The sequence below is a fragment of the Coregonus clupeaformis genome, chromosome 26 (genome assembly GCF_020615455.1).
Source record: "Coregonus clupeaformis isolate EN_2021a chromosome 26, ASM2061545v1, whole genome shotgun sequence".
NCBI classification, from domain to species: Eukaryota; Metazoa; Chordata; class Actinopteri; order Salmoniformes; family Salmonidae; genus Coregonus; species Coregonus clupeaformis.
In genome coordinates, this window is record NC_059217.1 from 15,122,436 (window position 1) to 15,141,152 (window position 18,717).

At 42.2% G+C, this 18,717-nt stretch overlaps 1 protein-coding gene across 1 annotated transcript in view; it reads left to right on the forward strand.

Annotated features, from left to right (window-relative positions):
• LOC121540415 (serine/threonine-protein kinase Nek7) overlaps positions 1-18,717 on the forward strand; it is a 132,407-nt gene that overhangs the window by 79,059 nt on the left and 34,631 nt on the right. The window contains exon 3 of the mRNA XM_041849270.2: positions 16,993-17,133. Coding sequence (XP_041705204.1) covers positions 16,993-17,133 — 141 coding nt within the window. The remainder of the gene's footprint in view (positions 1-16,992; positions 17,134-18,717) is intronic.

An 18,717-nucleotide genomic window follows, 5' to 3' on the forward strand; every position in this document is an offset into this window, starting at 1 on the left:
CGCAATATCATATTCCAATATAACAGAGTTGTGGTAATAATTTCCTCTGTTTTTCACACCAGTATTTAGCTTAATTTCAGTTCATGATCTCTTTCATTATTGTCTTAAAATATAGGAAATATATTTAGAAGTAGGCCTAATAACATGCATATTATTAGTTTATGCAAGATCAGATTTTACAGTTAGGATGTCAAACACCAGTCCTATGCAGATCTAGACATTATTCTGCATCCTGTTAGACACGGTATGGAGCTGGATGCCTATCAGCAGACGGATCCTTCTCTTTCAACAAGTCATCAATCTATTTCACACTTTTTCTCAATTTAATCTGCTCGGCAAAAACTGAAAATGTGAATTGTATATGCATGCGTTGAATGACTTGCTGGCGATATCATATCTCTAAGTCCCGGAGGTATGATGCATATGCATTAGGTAAAGTGGATGAGCTGGTACCTTGTGCATTTTTAATAGTGCATTTGCTCTTTGAGTGGGAGAGAGAGATTCTCAAAATGGAATTTGAACGTCGCAGCAGGTTTTGACAGAGTCAGATCTCTATGTGTGTGTGTGCGTGTGTGAGACAAGGCGGAGGGTTTTAAGTGAGCGAACGCACCGTGGTACAGGAACAGATTGAAGAGGAGCAGAGAGAAACACCAGCGGGGTAGGGAAGGAAGGATGGAGTGATGAATATTGTATGGCGGTGCTGAGTTGGCTGGGGCTGACGAGAGGATAGATGTAGGTGAAAGAAGAGTGAGGTGAGGAGTACAGACAGAGGCTGGTGATGGGGAGAGGGGGGTAGAGGGTGGGTTGGTGCTCTGTGGGAGATGGCACCTCTACCGGCTCCCGCTGGCCTTTCTCTGGCAGCTGCTGGCACTGCCACACTGTCGCATCACACCTCACATCTCTCCCCCTCTTTCTCTTCCTCTCCCCCTCTGTCTCTCTCGTCATTTATTTTCATCTCCTTCCTCCTTCTCTCTCTCTCTCTCTCTCTCTCTCTCTCTCTCTCTCCCTCTTCTCTTCATGTCTCTGTCAGTTGCATGTGTCTGTGTCACCACTGATCAGCCCATATCACACGTCATCTATGCTTCTGTCTTCATGCCTTTTCTCTTTTTCTCTCTTCCCAGCACTCTTCCTCTCATCTCCCTGTCAGTGAGTCGCCCAGGGTCTGTGTGTCACTGGTGGCCACCCTGTCCCACCCCGTCCCTCTGCCATCTCTACAGCACGCTGTCCCTCACAGACATGCTTGTCCACTCCCCCACAATGCCTCACTCTTTCCAACAAGGAGGAGCTTGAGCTAGATGCCACGAGTCTGATTCCCCAAAGCAGAGGCCTAACTTCTACTCTCACCAACTACGGGTGTGTTCCTCGTTCACATTTATGGCCCAAATTCCCACAAGAACTGATTGGAAATTGAGACAGAAAATGATGCACGTCTCTGTTACTAACTCCCTGCAAACGCGCACACGCGCACACCTCCCCTTCCACAAGCTGAAATCTGTACAAACCTCTCCTCTCTGTGCCACTCCTCTCCTCTCGCTGTTTGCCCAGTGACCCCTCTGTCGTCAGGGGTGGAGCTGCTGCGCCTCACCCACGAATGCGTGTGTCAGTGTGTGTGTGTCATCTGGGAGCGGCTGTGTGTGTGTGACACGCCAGCGCGGGCGATCAGACGGCCTGTCAGTCAGGAGGGCCCGGCTGCCCTTTGAAGGCCAGGCCAGGGGCCGACAAGGTGCCGCAAATGGCCTGTGAAGTTTACATACACTGCCCACTGCTAAACAGATTAGCTCTAATGAAGTGTCTAATGCTGGGCCCCCTGCCTGACATAATCCTGCCTGGCAGCCCGGCCCCTCGGCTCACAAAAAAACTGCCCCCTCCGGCCCTCTGCGCTCCCCCTCTCCTAGCCCTCCCCAGCCCTGGTTCACCCCTCGCCTGCCCTCGCCTAGCCCTCCCAAGCCCCTTGCCCGCTACCCAAGGCGACGCCACGTGGGGAGGTGCCCGTTGTTAATCACGCTGGACAGTGTGTGATCTGACATGCAAATATAGGTCATTGCATATGTAAATGTGTTATTAGGGGGCCGGCATGCCAGAACACATTAGTGAGACTGTGCTCTCAGCAGGAGGCTGTCACAGCGCTTTACGGGCTCATGCTAACATTTGTCAAGCTACCATGCAGCGAGTGAAAGCTATGCCCTCGCTCTATTTCTAGATCTAGCTCTCTCTCTCTTTCTCTCATTCCATTTCTCTCCTCCTAACCTAACACCTCTGCTCCTCCACTCCTTCTGCTCTTCTTTTTCCTTCTGCTTTTCTCTGTGTGAAAAACACTGTAGTGACCACTGTTTCTCTCTCTTTGCTCTCTGCTTTTGACCTTGGACAGGGTTCAATCAGTATAACATCTGTATAAAATGGTATTTAAAAATCATGTTAAACACTATTATTGCACACAGTGAGTCCATGCAACTTATTATGTGAATTGCTAAGCACATTTTTACTCCTGAACTTATTTAGGCTTGCAATAACAAAAGGGTTGAATACTTTTTGACTCAAGACATTTCAGCTTTTCATTTTTAATTAATTTGCAAACATTTCTAAAAACAATATTCCACTTTGACATTATGAGGGTATTGTGTGTAGATCAGTGACACAACATCTAAATATAATCCATTTTAAATTCAGGCTTTAACACAACAAAATGTGGAAAAAGTAAAGGGGTGTGAATACTTTCTCAAGGCATTATAAAAACAATCTATTCATACTAAGAGGATACAGTGCTATAAAACGGTAATAAATAACAGTAATTTACGATCTATCAGGGAGTAACGAATTACAAAAGAACTAACTGTAATCCGTTATGTAACCAGCAAAAATATTGTAATCAGATTACAGATACTTTTCAAACACTCAATGATCGCTTTTAAATTCAGCAAAAAAAATTGGGGGGAAAAACGGTCACCTTTCTGTTCTCTCAATGACATTCAAATCAGCATTGGAAAAAAGTGCACGTTTTAAGTTTGTTCCGCATGAGCGTGTCTGACAAAAAGACAGAGACCACTATCATGACACACCAAATGTGTTTGATGGATCGGGGGAAAAAGCAGGAATAGGCTTTTGTAGGCTGCAGTCCAAGCTATATCTTCCAATGGTCTGACTGCTGTTGACATCCAAAGATGATCCAACTTGTATAAACGCTTGGAAATAAGGATGACAGCAGTGGTGTAACCTACGGGCGATACGGATATCACTTATTGATATCTACATAGCTCATTGATGTGAATTGTGGTTGTTGTGGATGGCTGTTCACAAATGTAGATGTGTATTTTAACTCAATAATGGTTGAATTGAAGAAGTTTAAGCTGCCTATCAATCATTGTTTTGCGACCAGTGGGCAGCCAGTGAAAAATATGCTCTTGCGACAGTGCGGATCCCAGCCTATGGAATACAAGTTTGATGGAGTTTCTACCTTCTAAACTCCTCCATGGTATTGTGCTCCTTACTCTCAAAAACGAGTTCAATTTTTAATTTAAGAAGACCACAAGTGGGGCTTTTATTGCTCAATATCAATTGTGCTGATAAAAAATACATAAATCCTTAGGCCTAACGGACACAAGCTTAAGGAGCGCAGCTGTTGTTGCTCGACCACGAGATAATTTGCGACCATTCAATCTTCAGTCTGCATAGTCAATGTAGCAGATGCAACAATACAGTGGCTTGCGAAAGTATTCACCCCCCTTGGCATTTTTCCTATTTTGTTGCTTTCCAACCTGGAATTAAAATGGATTTTTGGGGGATTTGTATCATTTGATTTACTCAACATGCCTACCACTTTGAAGATGCAAAATATTTTTTACTGTGAAAAAACAAAACAAGAAATAAGACAAAAAAACGGAAAACTTGAGCGTGCATAACTATTCACCCCCCCAAAGTCAATACTTTGTAGAGCCACCTTTTTCAGCATTACAGCTGCAGGTCTCTTATGGTATGTCTCTATAAGCTTGGCAAATCTAGCCACTGGGATTGTTGCCCATTCTTCAAGGCAAAACTGCTCCAGCTCCTTCAAGTTGGATGGGTTCCGCTGGTGTACAGCAATCTTTAAGTCATAATACAGATTCTCAATTGGATTGAGGTCTGGACATTCCAAGACATTTAAATGTTTACCCTTAAACCACTCGAGTGTTGCTTTAGCAGTATGCTTAGGGTCATTGTCCTGCTGGAAGGTGAACCGCCATCCCAGTCTCAAATCTCTGGAAGACTGAAACAGGTTTCCCTCAATAATTTCCCTGTATTTAGCACCATCCATCATTCCTTCAATTTTGACAAGTTTCCCAGTCCCTGCCGATGAAAACCATCCCCACAGCATGATGCTGCCACCACCATGCTTCACTGTGGGGATGGTGTTCTCGGGGTGATGAGAGGTGTTGGGCTTGCGCCAGACATTTTCCTTGATGGCCAAAAAGCCCAGCTCTGTGGAGTGTACGACTTAAAGTGGTCCTATGGACAGATACTCCAACCTCCGCTGTGGAGCTTTGCAGCTCCTTCAGGGTTATCTTTGGTCTCTTTGTTGCCTCTGATTAATGCCCTCCTTGCCTGGTCCGTGGGTTTTGGTGGGCGGCTCTCTCTTGGCAGGTTTGTTGTGGTGTCATATTCTTAAAAATGTTTAATAATGGGTTTAATGGTGCTCCGTGGGATGTTCAAAGTTTCTGATATTTTTTTTATAACCCAACCCTGATCTGTACATCTCCACAACTTTGTCCCTGACCTGTTTGGAGAGCTCCTTGGTCTTCATGGTGCCGCTTGCTTGGTGGTGCCCCTTGCTTAGTGGTGTTGCAGACTCTGGGGCCTTTCAGAACAGGTGTATATATACTGAGATCATGTGACAGATCATGTGACACTTAGATTGCACACAGATGGACTTTATTTAGCTAACTATGTGACTTCTGAAGGTAATTGGTTGCACCAGATCTTATTTAGGGGCTTCATAGCAAAGGGGGTGAATACATATGCACGCACCACTTTTCCATTATAAAAAAATATATATATATATTTAAACAAGTTATTTTTTTAATTTCACTTCACCAATTTGGACTATTTTGTGTATGTCCATTACATGAAATCCAAATAAAAATTTATTTAAATTACAGGTTGTAATGCAACAAAATAGGAGAAACGCCAAGTGGGATGAATACTTTTGCAAGGCACTGTATGTTGATGACAACGATGCTGCTTTCCACTTTGCTTCTTAATATAAATCCACAAGCATTCTATAATGACACTATTAGTTTGTGTATCTTACTGTCTGCAAACAGCTAGTTTGTCTTTTCTTAGCAAGTTGTGGCAAAAAGAAATAGTGTAAGACACTAACGTAAATCGTAGCTAGCTAAATACAGTGCTATTGTAGGCCTAAATCAGCATGTTTGTGCAACAGCATTTTCTAAATCAGAAGAATAGGTAAGCATGAATATGTTAGCTACATGATGTAAGAGAAAATATTTAATGTAGCCAAACATTATAGGGTCCCACTCCCCTGGGATAGCCTGTCACAATAAATCATCCATAGAGATTCTATTAGTATTCTAATTCCTAATTCTATGAACGCCTCCCTGTCTTTTTCAATCGTTGTCATGTCAAGCAACACTGTATTCAAAGTGCACACTATTACATTCTAACTATATAATTAGAATAATTTATATTTCCATGATTCCAAAAGTTCACCCAAGTGTTTTGATTTGCTTAAAAATAAGGGCTCTATTTTTTTTTGCCCATATCGTTCAGCCCTACGTAGCAGTGTGTAAATGATCTCAAATGAGATCAACTTTTTGTTGAAGTTACTTTTATACTGTTCAGTCAATCAGAATGGAGAAAGCCCCATTTGAAATGACTTGGCATTTATGTGTTGCCAGCCTATGGTCATGCACAACTCATAAAGCACATTTAGAAGTTTTGTTATTCAAAAACACAAAATGCCGTCAAATACCATCAAAAATATGAAAGATATTGTGATATGATATTTTGGCCATATCGCCCAGACCTAGAACCTCTTCTGTCGTTGCCACAGGTCTGTTTTTCTGTTCATGCGAGCTTTGTTTAATGGTGAAACGGATCTGAAGTGAACACATCTAAAGATGCTCCTTGCCTCCATCCATCATGACACTGTGCTCTCACCCTCCTCTCATCTCCTCTCCTCCTCCTTCCCTGAGTCTGCCTGCCTGTGAGGCCGTCCCCGGGTCGTAGTCGGGGCCAGGCACCGGTGAAATGTGGCATTGTGATATCTGTCGCCTCCTCTCTCCCTCCACCACACCAACAGACACGGTTACAAAATGGCTGCAAAGGTCACGCCCTGCTCTGTGTGTTTTCACACATCACAACCCCAAGGCTCATTCAAGCCTGTTTTCTTAGCTTTTTAATTTTAGATGTTCACTGGCGAGCCGAGTGTCAGGGCGCCACATGCATCCCTTGGAAGAGGAAAGCACCGTGGGGGGGGTTTGTCGCTAGCTGGCTGGTCCAACATAAGTCACTTCAAGTGCAGCAGCGTGATGTGCCATGGCAGACTACAGCACAGACACACACTCTAATTATTGGCCTCGTTGGACTTAGTAATGACCTAATAAGATGTAGTGATTCAGGAAGAGTCCAATTTTTTCTGTTAAAGGGATGCTTTGGGATTTTGAGTCAGATAAACTCGTGTATACCATTTTGATGTCTCTGTGTCCAGTATGAAGGAAGTTAGAGGCAGTTTCCTGAGCCAATGCTAAGTAGCGTTAGCGCCAGGGACGGCCTGTTCAATAGGGCGATATGGGCGACGCACTGCCAAACGGGAAAAGGAAGGGATTTTTTTTTCTAATCAATTATATCACGGCAACAGTAGTTATCAGTGTTGTAATCTATACGTCTGATCTGCCACAGTGCACACTGCCACTAAATGTCCAATCAGGCTAAAGTCGTGCTTCAAATGGCTCCACCCCCTTTTGGGGCGATTTCAGTCAGATTGAAAATCGCCCAGAACTTCTGTCATAGACTCCCATGTAAAATCTATTTTTTCAAATTTCAGAGCCTTCAATACAATCTCAATGGGTGTCTCTGGGCTTGCACTTACGCGCTTCGTCACATGAACGTAACTAAGAAAAGAGAGGGTAGCAGCCTCAATCAATTCACTACTACTATCAACATGGCTAGGCTTCAGTGCAACTCGATTGTGTCTTTGAAATAAGTTCCTTTTTGTCGTGAACAAATGAAGATAAATTGGCAACGAAACAATTAGGACCTCCCAGACCAAATTTAATAATTCAACAGGTTTCTACTAAAGGGGGAAGTCCTACACCCGAGGATTTTCGAAAAATTGGTATGAACGAAAAACCTGGCTAGCAGGCTGCGATGTAGCTAATGCAGTTTTCTGCTACCCCTGCTTACTCATTCACCCTGAAGGCGGCACTTCAGACAGCACCGCTTGGACAGCGACTGGTGTAACCGACATGCACCATCTTTCAGAAAAGATTAAGAAACATGAGCTGTCAAAGACCCACATGGATAGCTGTTTGAGAATTTCTGCTTTGGGGAGAGTGAATATTGCCACTCAACTGGATGAGGGATACAGGCTAGCTGTCCGCCGCCACAAGCGATGAGGTTAGCAAGAACCGCCTATATCCTCAGCCGGCTAATCCAGTGTGTGAAGTTTTGCGGCGTGTTTGAGTTAGCTTTGCGAGGCAAAGATGAAACTGAGGGCTCCACCAACCCTGGTATTTTTCTTGGACTTGTCAACTTTGTGGCACAATTAGATGAGGTGTTTGATGACCATCTTAAAAATGCTAAAGTTTTCAAGGGCACATCAAAGACCATTCAAAACGAGCTACTGGAGTGTATGCTAGCGGTCACGAGGGAACATATTGTGGAGGAGGTGAAGTCTGCGAACTTCGTAGCTATCCAAGCTGACGAGACCACGGACGTTTCTACACAGACACAGTTGGTGCTTGTGCTGAGGTACATAGATAGCAAGCACAAAGTGCAGGGAGCGCTTTTTGAGTTCCTTCCCATCTCGGAATCAACCTGTCTCAATCGCCAGTGTACTTTTGGAGAGACTGAACGGTCTTTTTGCGATGACGGAAAGTCAAACTCATTGCGCAAAGCTTACGATGGAGCCAGTGTGATGAGGGGAGAGAAGGCTGGTGTGCAGAAAAAGGTGCGTGAGCATTTCAAGAATGCCCATTACGTGCATTGCTATGCGCATCAGCTGAATTTGATCATACAACTTTTTTTCCCGGTCACCCAAACGCACCAGCATTCTTGACCAGACTGTTGCACGAAGACTGCCCAGACCTTCATCCACACGGTGGAACTTCAACAGCAGAGTCGTGAACACTGTCTACGAGAATCGAGACGACCTCATAGAATGTTTTGAAGCCATCCGGACGGGTTCATTGGGTTCATTTGACCAGGGCACAGTAGAGAGGCATCTGGCTACGTGAGGATGCTGCATGATGAAGATTTTATTTTTTCCTGCGGCTTTTTTCACAAAATCATGCCCCATCGTCGACATTCTGTACCAGAAGCTACAGAAGAAGGACATCGATGCTGTCTTTATCAAAAGTGCCCTCGACAGCTTCACAAGCAGTGTGCAGGCCATAAGGTAAGATTAAACAATATCATTCGATCTTTCTCAAAGCAGAGCTTTATTTGAAAATGTATGCATGAAAGGAGACTGCATTTGTGTTTGAAATTACATTATTCTCATTATATATGGCCAGTGGTGTAATACTATTTTATTTTATATACTATGTGTACTGGCAGTGGTGCTCATAAGTGTATGAACACATTCTAAAGTTGACTAAAAAGAGGAATAAAAAATAATCTTTTGGAAATTTATCTTAATGACTTAATTAAAAAAGTTGGAAAATCCAACCTTTATGGACACCAATTTTCTTTTCTTTTTTATTCCTCTTTTTAGTCAACTTTAGCATGGGATCATAAGCTTATGAGCACCACTGTATACTGTGCTGAACATCCAGGCTATGTGAGACACAAAGGCTAACTTAAACACTAAAGACTTTATGCATCCCTGCCCATTTTAAGTGGAACTGAAGTATTTGTACTATACATCATGGATACATTGCATATACCTGTGCATCACATAGACAACAATACTGTACAAAGCCAACAAACACATTGGTCTGTTTGCCTTCAGGGACTCCTCTCAACAGCAGCTGCAAGAAGCAACAGGAGCCAAAAGACCCAGAACAGCTTTGAGAGAAGAGGAGAAGCAGAGGCTGTCTGAAGAGGTCTGCAACACCATCCTGGATCACACCAAAGAAAGGTTCTCTTTCTCTGGCCACCTTGTGAGTGCTACCTTACTGCAAGCAGACATGTTTGAAAGGTACTGCCATTCATTTCCTGATGAGGCTCTGAATGCCACTGTGAATGCATACCCCATGCTGAGCAAGGCAAAGCTCAAGACAGAACTATCTCTGATCTATGAGAATCCTGAATTCAAGGGAGGCTGTGGTGCACTGGCACTGTACCAGGTTCTCATGAGCTACAACCTCCAGGAGACGTTCTCTGAGACTGTGACTCTGTTGAACATCCTCATAACTACTCCCATGACAACAGCTGAAGCTGAGAGATGTTTCTCAACTTTGACACGAGTTAAGACATTCCTGCGAAATTCAATGGGCCAGGAACGTCTGAATGCACTGGCCATGCTTTCCATGGAGAGGGAACTAGTCCTCAGCATGCCTGATTTCAATGAGAAAGTCATTGAACGCTTTGCTGTATTGAAACAGAGAAGAGAACAGTTTCAGTACGAAGTAATGTAGCCTCTCCTCTCTCTTTGTCCCTCCCTCCCTGTCTCTTTAACACACACACGCCCAAATCAGTTCACAGTTGATGTTGTTTAAAATAGTTATTTTTCATTTTTAAAAAAGTAAAACAAAAAAAATATCTGTTCATGTTCATTTTTACAAATCTATACAATTGGCCAGGAATATGGTTGTATATATATACAAATATATACAATTGGCCAGAATATGGTTGTTCATTTTTACAAAGCCATACAGATAGCTGTGTTTACCTTTTCTAGAAATTACTTTCAAATTCTGTTTTCAAGCAAAATGTCTATCACTGTTCATTTTCACAAATCTATACAAGAGGGCAGAATATGGAAGTCTATAAAAATGTCTTATTACCAATAACTTGCATCAATGTTTTCAGTAGCCTCTATCAAAAGCTCCTGCTTGCTTGTTGTGAATTATGCTCAGGTGCACATATTTCCAATTCAACCATGAGGCCAAAAATGTGGTAAAAGCTCTTGTTGATCCTGCAATCTGAACAAATACCAAGATGCTGTATTTTCAGCTGATATTTCATTTGTTTATGGAAATGCATATTGTTTATGCAGTGTTGAGGAATGTGAAAGAACACCCTTGATTATTTTTACTGTGATAACTTATTTTGATTTTGTAAGCCCAACACTTTTGAGATCAGTCAATAAATGCTTCTGGTATTGACTTATATGCTGCCCCCTGTCTTCATGTTGTTGCTGGACATATCTTTTTAAAAATGTGTGTAGGTCACCTAAATCATCAGAAAAATTGCCCCCCTGAGAATTTTTTTCAGAGCCGCCACTGGTTAGCGCATTGACTGGAAATCTATGGGTATCTGCTAGCATTCTAAAATAAAATAAAATAGTATTTGTCACATGTGCCGAATACAACGATGAAGAGTAAAACAAATCAATAATAATAGCAACACACGAGGAATACAATTTAATTTGTGTATATATATAGATACATACAGTACCAGTGAAAAGTTTGGACACCCCTACTCATTCAAGGGATTTTCTTTATTTTTACAATTTTTTTATGTTGTAGAATAATAGTGAGGCCATTAAAACTATGAAATAACACATATGGAATCATGTAGTAACCAAAAAAGTGTTAAACAAATATATTTGAGATTCTTCAAATAGCCACCCTTGATGACAGCTTTGCACACTCTTGGCATTCTCTCAACCAGCTTCACCTGGAATGCTTTTCCAACAGTCTTGAAGGAGTTCCCACATATGCTGAACACTTGTTGGCGGCTTTTCCTTCACTTCACTCTGCGGTCCAACTCATCCCAAACCATGTGGGGGCCAGGTCATCTGATGCAGCACTCCATCACTCTCCTTCTTGGTAAAATAGCCCTTACACATCCTGGAGGTGTGTTGGGTCATTGTCCTGTTGAAAAACTAATGATAGTCCCACTAAGCCCAAACCAGATGGGATGTCGTATCGCTGCAGAATGCTATGGTAGCCATGCTGGTTAAGTGTGCCTTGAATTCTAAATAAATCACAGACAGTGTCACCAGCAAAGCACCCCCACACATAACACCTCCTCCTCCATGCATTACGGTGGGAACTACACATGCAGAGATAATCCGTTCACCCACACCTGCGTTTCACAAAGACACGGCGGTTTGAACCAAAAATCTCAAATTTGGACTCCAGACCATAGGACAACTTTCCACCGTTCATGTCCATTGCTTGTGTTTCTTGGCCCAAGCAGGTCTCTTCTTATTATTGGTGTCCTTTAGTAGTGGTTTCTTAGCAGCAATTCAACCATGAAGGCCTGATTCACACAGTCACCTCTGAACAGTTGATGTTGAGATGTGTCTGTTACTTGAACTCTGTGAAGCATTTATTTGGGCTGCAATTTCTGAGGCTGGTAACTCTAATGAACTTATCCTCTGCAGCAGAGGTAACTCTGGGTCTTCCTTTTTCCTGTGGTGGTCCTCATGAGAGCCAGTTTCATCATAGCGCTTGATGGTTCTTGCAACTGCACTTGAAGAAACTTTCAAAGTTCTTGAAATGTTCCGTATTGACTGACCTTAAAGTAATGATGGACTGTCGTTTCTCTTTGCTTATTTGAGCTGTTCTTGCCATAATATGGACTTAGCCCTATTTGGTAAAAGACCATCTTCTGTATACCACACCTAACTTGTCACAACACAACTGATTGGCTCAAACGCATTAAGACGGAAATAAATTCCACAAATTAACTTTTAACAAGTCACACCTGTTAATTGAAATGTATTCCAGGTGACTACCTCATGAAGCTGGTTGAGAGAATGCCAAGAGTGTGTAAAACTGTCATCAAGGCAAAGGGTGGCTATTTGAAGAATCTCAAATATAAAATATATTTTGATTTGTTTAACACATTTTTGGTTACTACATGATTCCATATGTGTTATTTCATAGTTTTGATGTCTTCACTATTATTCTACAATGTAGAAAATGGTACAAATAAAGAAAAACCATTGAATGAGTAGGTGTGTTCAAACTTTGGACTGGTAGTGTATATATCTTTTTTATTTTTGTCATTTAGCAGAAGCTCTTATCCAGAGTGACTTACAGGAGCAATTAGGGTTAAGTGGCTTGCTCAAGGGCACACTGACAGATTTTTCACCTAGTCTGCTCGGAGATTCGAACCAGCGACATGTCGGTTACTGGGCCAACGCTCTTAACCGCTAGGCTACCAACCTATAGAATGGAGCTATATACAGGGAGTACCAGCACCAGATCAATGTTCAAAGGTACGAGGTAGTTAAAGTAGGTACTGTATGTATATGAAGTCAGGATAAAGGGACTAGGCATCAGGATAGATAATAATACGAGTAAAATAAACAACAGAGTAGCAGCAGCAAATGATGAGTGTAAAAATGTTTGTGGAATGTATGTTTGTTGTGTCGGGGTGTGTGTTGTGTGGGTTTTGTGTGGCAGGGTCATTGGAGAGTGTGTCTATAGTCTAGTGAGTGTGCGTAGGGTCAGTGCAAGATATAGTTAGTGCAGATAGTTTGGGTACCGTTAATTGACTATTTAGTGGTCTTATTGCTTGGGGGTAGAAGCTGTCTCGGAGTCTGTTGGTCCGAGAGCTGATGCTCCGGTACCGTTTGCCGGACGGTAGCAGAGTGAACAGTCTATGGCTTGCGTGGCTAGAGGCTTTGGCAATTTTTTCGGGCCTTTCTCTGATACCGCCTGATATAGATGTTCTGGATGGCAGGGAGCTCAGCCCGAGTGATGTACTGGGCTGTCCGCACCACCCTCTGTAGCGCTTTGTGGTCAAGGGCGGTGCAATTTCCATACCAAACAGTGATGCAGCCAGTCAAGATGCTCTCGAAGGTGCAGCTGTATAACCTTTTGATGATCCGAGGGCCCATGCCAAATCTTTTCAGCCTCCTGTGGGGGAAGAGGCGCTGCCGTGCCCTATTCACGACTGTGCGAGTGTGTGTGAACCATGTTAAGTCCTTAGTGATGTGGACGGCAAGGAATTTGAAGCTCTCGTCCCGCTCAACAAACAGCCCTGTCGATGTGGATGGGGGCGTGCTCTCCCCTCTTTCTTCTATAGTCCATGATCAGCTCCTTGGTCTTACTGACGTTGAGGGAGAGGTTGCTGTCCTGGCACCACACTGCTAAGTATCTGACCTCCTCCCTGTAGGCTGACTCATCACCGTCGGTGATCATACTTACTACCGTTGTGTCGTCAGCAAACTTGACAATGGTGTTGGAGTCATGCGTGGCCACACAGTCGTGGGTGAACAGGGAGTACAGGAGGGGACTAAGCACACACCCCTGAGGGGCCCCCGTGTTGAGGGTCAGCATGGCGGAGGTGTTGTTGCCTACTCTCTTCCACCTGGGGCCGGCCCGTCAGGAAGTCCTGGATCCAGTTGCAGAGGGAGGGGTTAATCCTGAATGAATGGTGAATAATGATGAGGGAGAAAGTTACAGAGGCATACTGTAAATATCATACCCCCCAAAAAATGCTAACCTCCCCTGTTATTGTAATGGTGAGGGGTATGATATTTGTGCGTCTAACTTTCTCACTCATCATAATTCACGATTCATTCAGGGCTATCCATAATCATGGTAGCATCCACATTAATGTAGAAGTGTTTAGAAACATATTCTATTCTTATTTACAATAAAAGTGATTCCAAAATGACAGAATACATTATTTACCATTCATTTCTATTGGGCACAATATAATCTGAATCACAACCAAAACAAACAGCCAAGTTCCAACAAGGTTCTAGAGTCACAACCTTGATGTAATCATTGCGTTCTAGGAATATGGGACCAAGTACTAAACTTTTCACTACATGAATACACATATACATTAATTTGTCCCAATACTTTTGTTCCCCTAAAATGGGGGGACTATGTTCAACCGGCATGGATGAAAATAACGTCAAATTAAAGCTGATAGTCTGCACTTTAACCTCAGTCATTGTAGAATTTCAAATCCAAAGTGCTGCAGTACAGAGCCCAACAATTCAATATAAATGTCACTGTCCCAATACTTTTGGAGCTCACTGTAGTTTCCATGTTGTCAACAATCTAAGCCAAATATATATGTTGAAATATATATGGCAAATAGAAATCCTATATGGATGGTGTTAAGAGATAGATGGTAGGTATTGAATAGAGTTGAAGGATGGGACTAATAACAAATAACAACAAATAATAACAAAGATAGCTAATAATGTAAGCATACTGTGTCCATAATAAGTATATAGGTTGTATGTTGGGAGCTTTTGGGAAAGAGCACAGTTAGAAAGATATGACATTTAGAAGCAAACCGGATGGACATCATGAAAATGATCGGAGAGGTTGAGAGTAGAAGAAGTTCAGGAGCAAAAAATAAATATATATATATATATATATATATATATATATATATTTATTTTTGCTCCTGAACTTCTTCTACTCTCAACCTATATATATATATAATTATTGTAAAATTAACTCTGTCCATAAGGTGTAGATAGTAAGTATAGACCGGAAGTAGAGGCCTGGGCGTTGTTGTTCACTAATTTACTCCAAGTAGGGAAAGGATGGTGGGGTTGAAAAGTAATAAAGGGGAATATATATATAAAAAATAAAAAAAAACATGGGGGATTGGAAGTGATGCAGACAATTACATTGATAGAAGATACAATCTATCTGCAATATTAAGCTGATCCATTCCCCGCCAAAAAATAAATAAAAATAAAATAAAATAAAAAAAAGATACTAAAAATTAATAATGAACGAAAAAAAATAAAAATAAAATAAATCTAAGCCAATGCCGTCGGTTTTGCCCCATAGTTGCGCACGTGTCGGTTTTGTTGCTAAACAACAAACCCGTCTATAGGATTCCACCTTCGTCCTATATTGTCCTTTTGCATGTTTGATGTCTCGTCGGAGGTCGTAGCAGGCTTTCTTGTATGCTGGTGGCTCTAGCCTTCAGCCCAGTGCGAATATTGCCTGTAATCCACGTTTTTTGGTTTGGATACGTTCTTACTGTGGGGACGACGTCGTCTATGCACTTATTGATGAAGCCTGTAGCTATTGTGGTAAACTCCTGTTGTCATAAACTCCTCAATACTAGGATGAATCCCGGAACATATCCCAGTCTATACTAGCAAAACAGTCTTGTAAGCTTGTGTCTCCTTCATCTGATAATTTCCGTATTGAGCTCATCACTGGTACTTCCTGTTAGAGCTTTTGTTTGTAAACAGGAGGCAGGAGAATGGAGTCATGGTCAGATTTGCCGAAGGGAGGATGAGGGAGGGCCTTGTATGCATTTTTGGGGGTAGAATAAAAGTGGTCTAGAGTTTTAGCGCTCCTAGTGGAGCAAGAGACGTGTTGGTAGAAGTGAGGTTTTAATTCTCCCTGCGTTAAATTCTCTGCCAACCAGAAACGCTGCCTTTGCTGTTGGCCCCATACAGTTCGTTGTGTGCCAGAATGGTGTTGGCTTGTGGAGGGATGTAGACGGCCGTGATAATTACGGATGAGAACTCTCTTGGTAGATAAATGGGTCTGCAGCTTACCCTGAGGTATTCTATACTGAACAAAAATATAAATGCAACTTGCAACAATTTCAAAGATTGTGCTGAGTTACAGTTCATAGAAGGAAATCAGTCAATTTAAATAAATGCATTAGGCCCTAATCTATGGATTTCACATGACTGGGCAGGGGCGCCACCGTTTTTCCCCAGAAAAGAGCTTTATTACAGACAGAAATACACCTCTGTTTCATCAACTGTCTGGGTGGCTGGTCTCAGATGATCCTGCAGGTGAAGAAGCCGGATGTGGAGGTCCTGGGCTGGCGTGGTTACACATGGTCTGCGGTTGTGAGGTCGGTTGGATGTACTGCCAAATTCTCTAAAACAATGTTGGAAGCGGCTTATGTTAGAAAAATTAACATTCAATTCTCTGGCAACAACTCTGGTGCTTATTCCTGCAGTCAGCATGCAAGTTGCACCTCCCTCAAAACTTGAGACATCTGTAGCATCGTGTTGTGTGACAAAACTGCACATTTTAGAGTGGCCTTTTATTGTCCCCATCACAAGGTGCACCTCTGTAATGATCATGCTGTTTAATCAGCTTTGTGACATGCCACACTTGTCAGGTGGATGGATTATCTTGGCAAAGGAGAAATGCTCACTAATAGGGATGTAAACAAATTTGTTCACAACATTTGAGAGAAATACGTTTTTTGTACATATGGAAAATTTCTGGGATCTTTTATTTCAGCTCATGAAACTTGGGACCAACTCTTTACATGTTGCGTTTATATTTTTGTTCAGTATATATCAGGTGGGCATAAGCTGCTAGCAGATACGCATAGACTTCCAGTCATTGTGCTAACGCTAGTTAGCAATTCACTAGCTCTAGTTAGCAACTTCCTTCAAACTGCACGCAGAGACATGAAAATGGTATCCACGAGTTTGCCAAGGACCTCATTGCCAAAATCCTGAATTATCCCTTTAACTGTAAATATGCATAAATAATCACTAAGTTCAATGTTGGTTTTTTGGACAGGAAATATCCATGTTCAGCAGGAGAAGAGATGGATGCTGCTTTATCACACAAACTATTGTAAACCATTCCATGTTCAGCATGCTGGAAAACTCAAACATAACTGCAAGGGAAAGCATCAGCGGTGTAGGCCTACTTGTGTGTGTTTGACTGTGTATTGTCTGTGTCGGCCTTGCAGAAGCCGCTTCAGCCTGACATGGGCCACAACTCTCTGGCTAACTTCCAGATTGAGAAGAAGATCGGGCGGGGCCAGTTCAGTGAGGTGTACCGGGCCAGGTACCTGATGGACAACACCTCCATGGCCCTCAAGAAGGTTCAGGTGAGAGAGGCTCGCACATGCACGCACGCACACAGAGCACACACAGCACACATCCTCATTTCCCCCCCACCTTTCAAGATACCGAAGGACATGGGGGGTATGATGTCACCAAGCAGGATCAAAGAGTTAGCCGGCTAATTCTCCTACATATTCTCAAACAACTCCATATTTTCTAGTTCAGAGAAAGATTGATTTGAAATTTTAATTGTATAACTGACTCAAATCAAGATCTATATCTGAATGTTTATCGATGTTAGCTCACTAACTTGTCAAACTTATTAGTGTACTTGCTGAAAGCAAGACCACTTTAGAAATTGCACATACTTGTATTATTATCATTTGCCTTCTTCCGCTCGCTCTAGTGCTTTAACCATAAATAAATACAATTGGGGGCATAAATTAATTAGCATAACATAATCCACCGACAGTAGTGGTAACTCTTGAACCGTTCAAGTTAGAGACACAAAACTAACTTACACATTTTCAAGCTATCTATTCAATCACTCACTCAATCATCAATATTTCCATCTACCTACTTTTTCAACTATAAGTTCATCCTGCTTTGTGATCATTACTCTCTACTAGTGTATACACGATATACCGGTATCGCGATAATATCACGGTACCAAAATGTCATGATACCAACATTTTTGAATAACATAGTACCGTTTCATATGATACTACTAAATTGTTCATCCCTACTGATCTAAAGAACCAGCTGGCGCCAGTTATAAAATGTTCATAAAGTCAGTTGTTTATAAATTCAGTTAAAACAATTAAGCAACAGCAAATAGTATGTTGTATGCGCCAGTCCAATAATGTCCACTTCACTTTCATGCGCATCTCATGTGTCGCAGCTGTGATCAGCCAGCCGCATCCCCTTCCAGCATCACTCACCTGCTTCTCTCCGTCCTCTCTTCCTGTGCATCTATTCCTCCATCAGTTTTTAAAATATAATTTAGCCGTGATGGTGAGCGGGGATGCAGACCCTGATGTCTTCTGTTGTTACATTTGTAAATGTTTTACATTAGAGTAGTGTGCAGAGCTGATACATTGTTTCATTTCATTGCCTGGTATAACCAAGAACACAGGCCAGTCTGAGTAGGCTTTGCAAGTGCAAGTTCGCTAGTCAAAGAGGATAATGGAGTGACAGCTTCGCGACAGGCATGCTTGCAGCTTTACAGCAAAGACGGAGTGTCTCTAGCTCAAAAGGTTAGAAAAATATGACCCATATTACCAGAGCGAACTTTTTTTCTTCCTGTGCGATTTCGCAACGCATTTTTATCAATTTCACAAGCCATGTCGCGGGCCATTTTAAACTAATCCCGTTGTTCAGTCGTGTTACCGAGCTAGCTAGCAACCTGTTAACTTGACAGTAGCTCTAGGCTAATTAGATTGACAAAGGAATAAAGGAAAATGGTCTGCTACTCATGAGATGTGCTTCAAAGGTAGGATTTATATAGGCCTAATGTAAGCCTAAACTATATTAAAAACCAATCGCTTTCTGGTGCTCCTTAAATTCTGTTTGGTGCCTAATGCTTTTAAAGTTGGGAGAAGTGTATGTATGTTTTTGTGGGAGAGAGA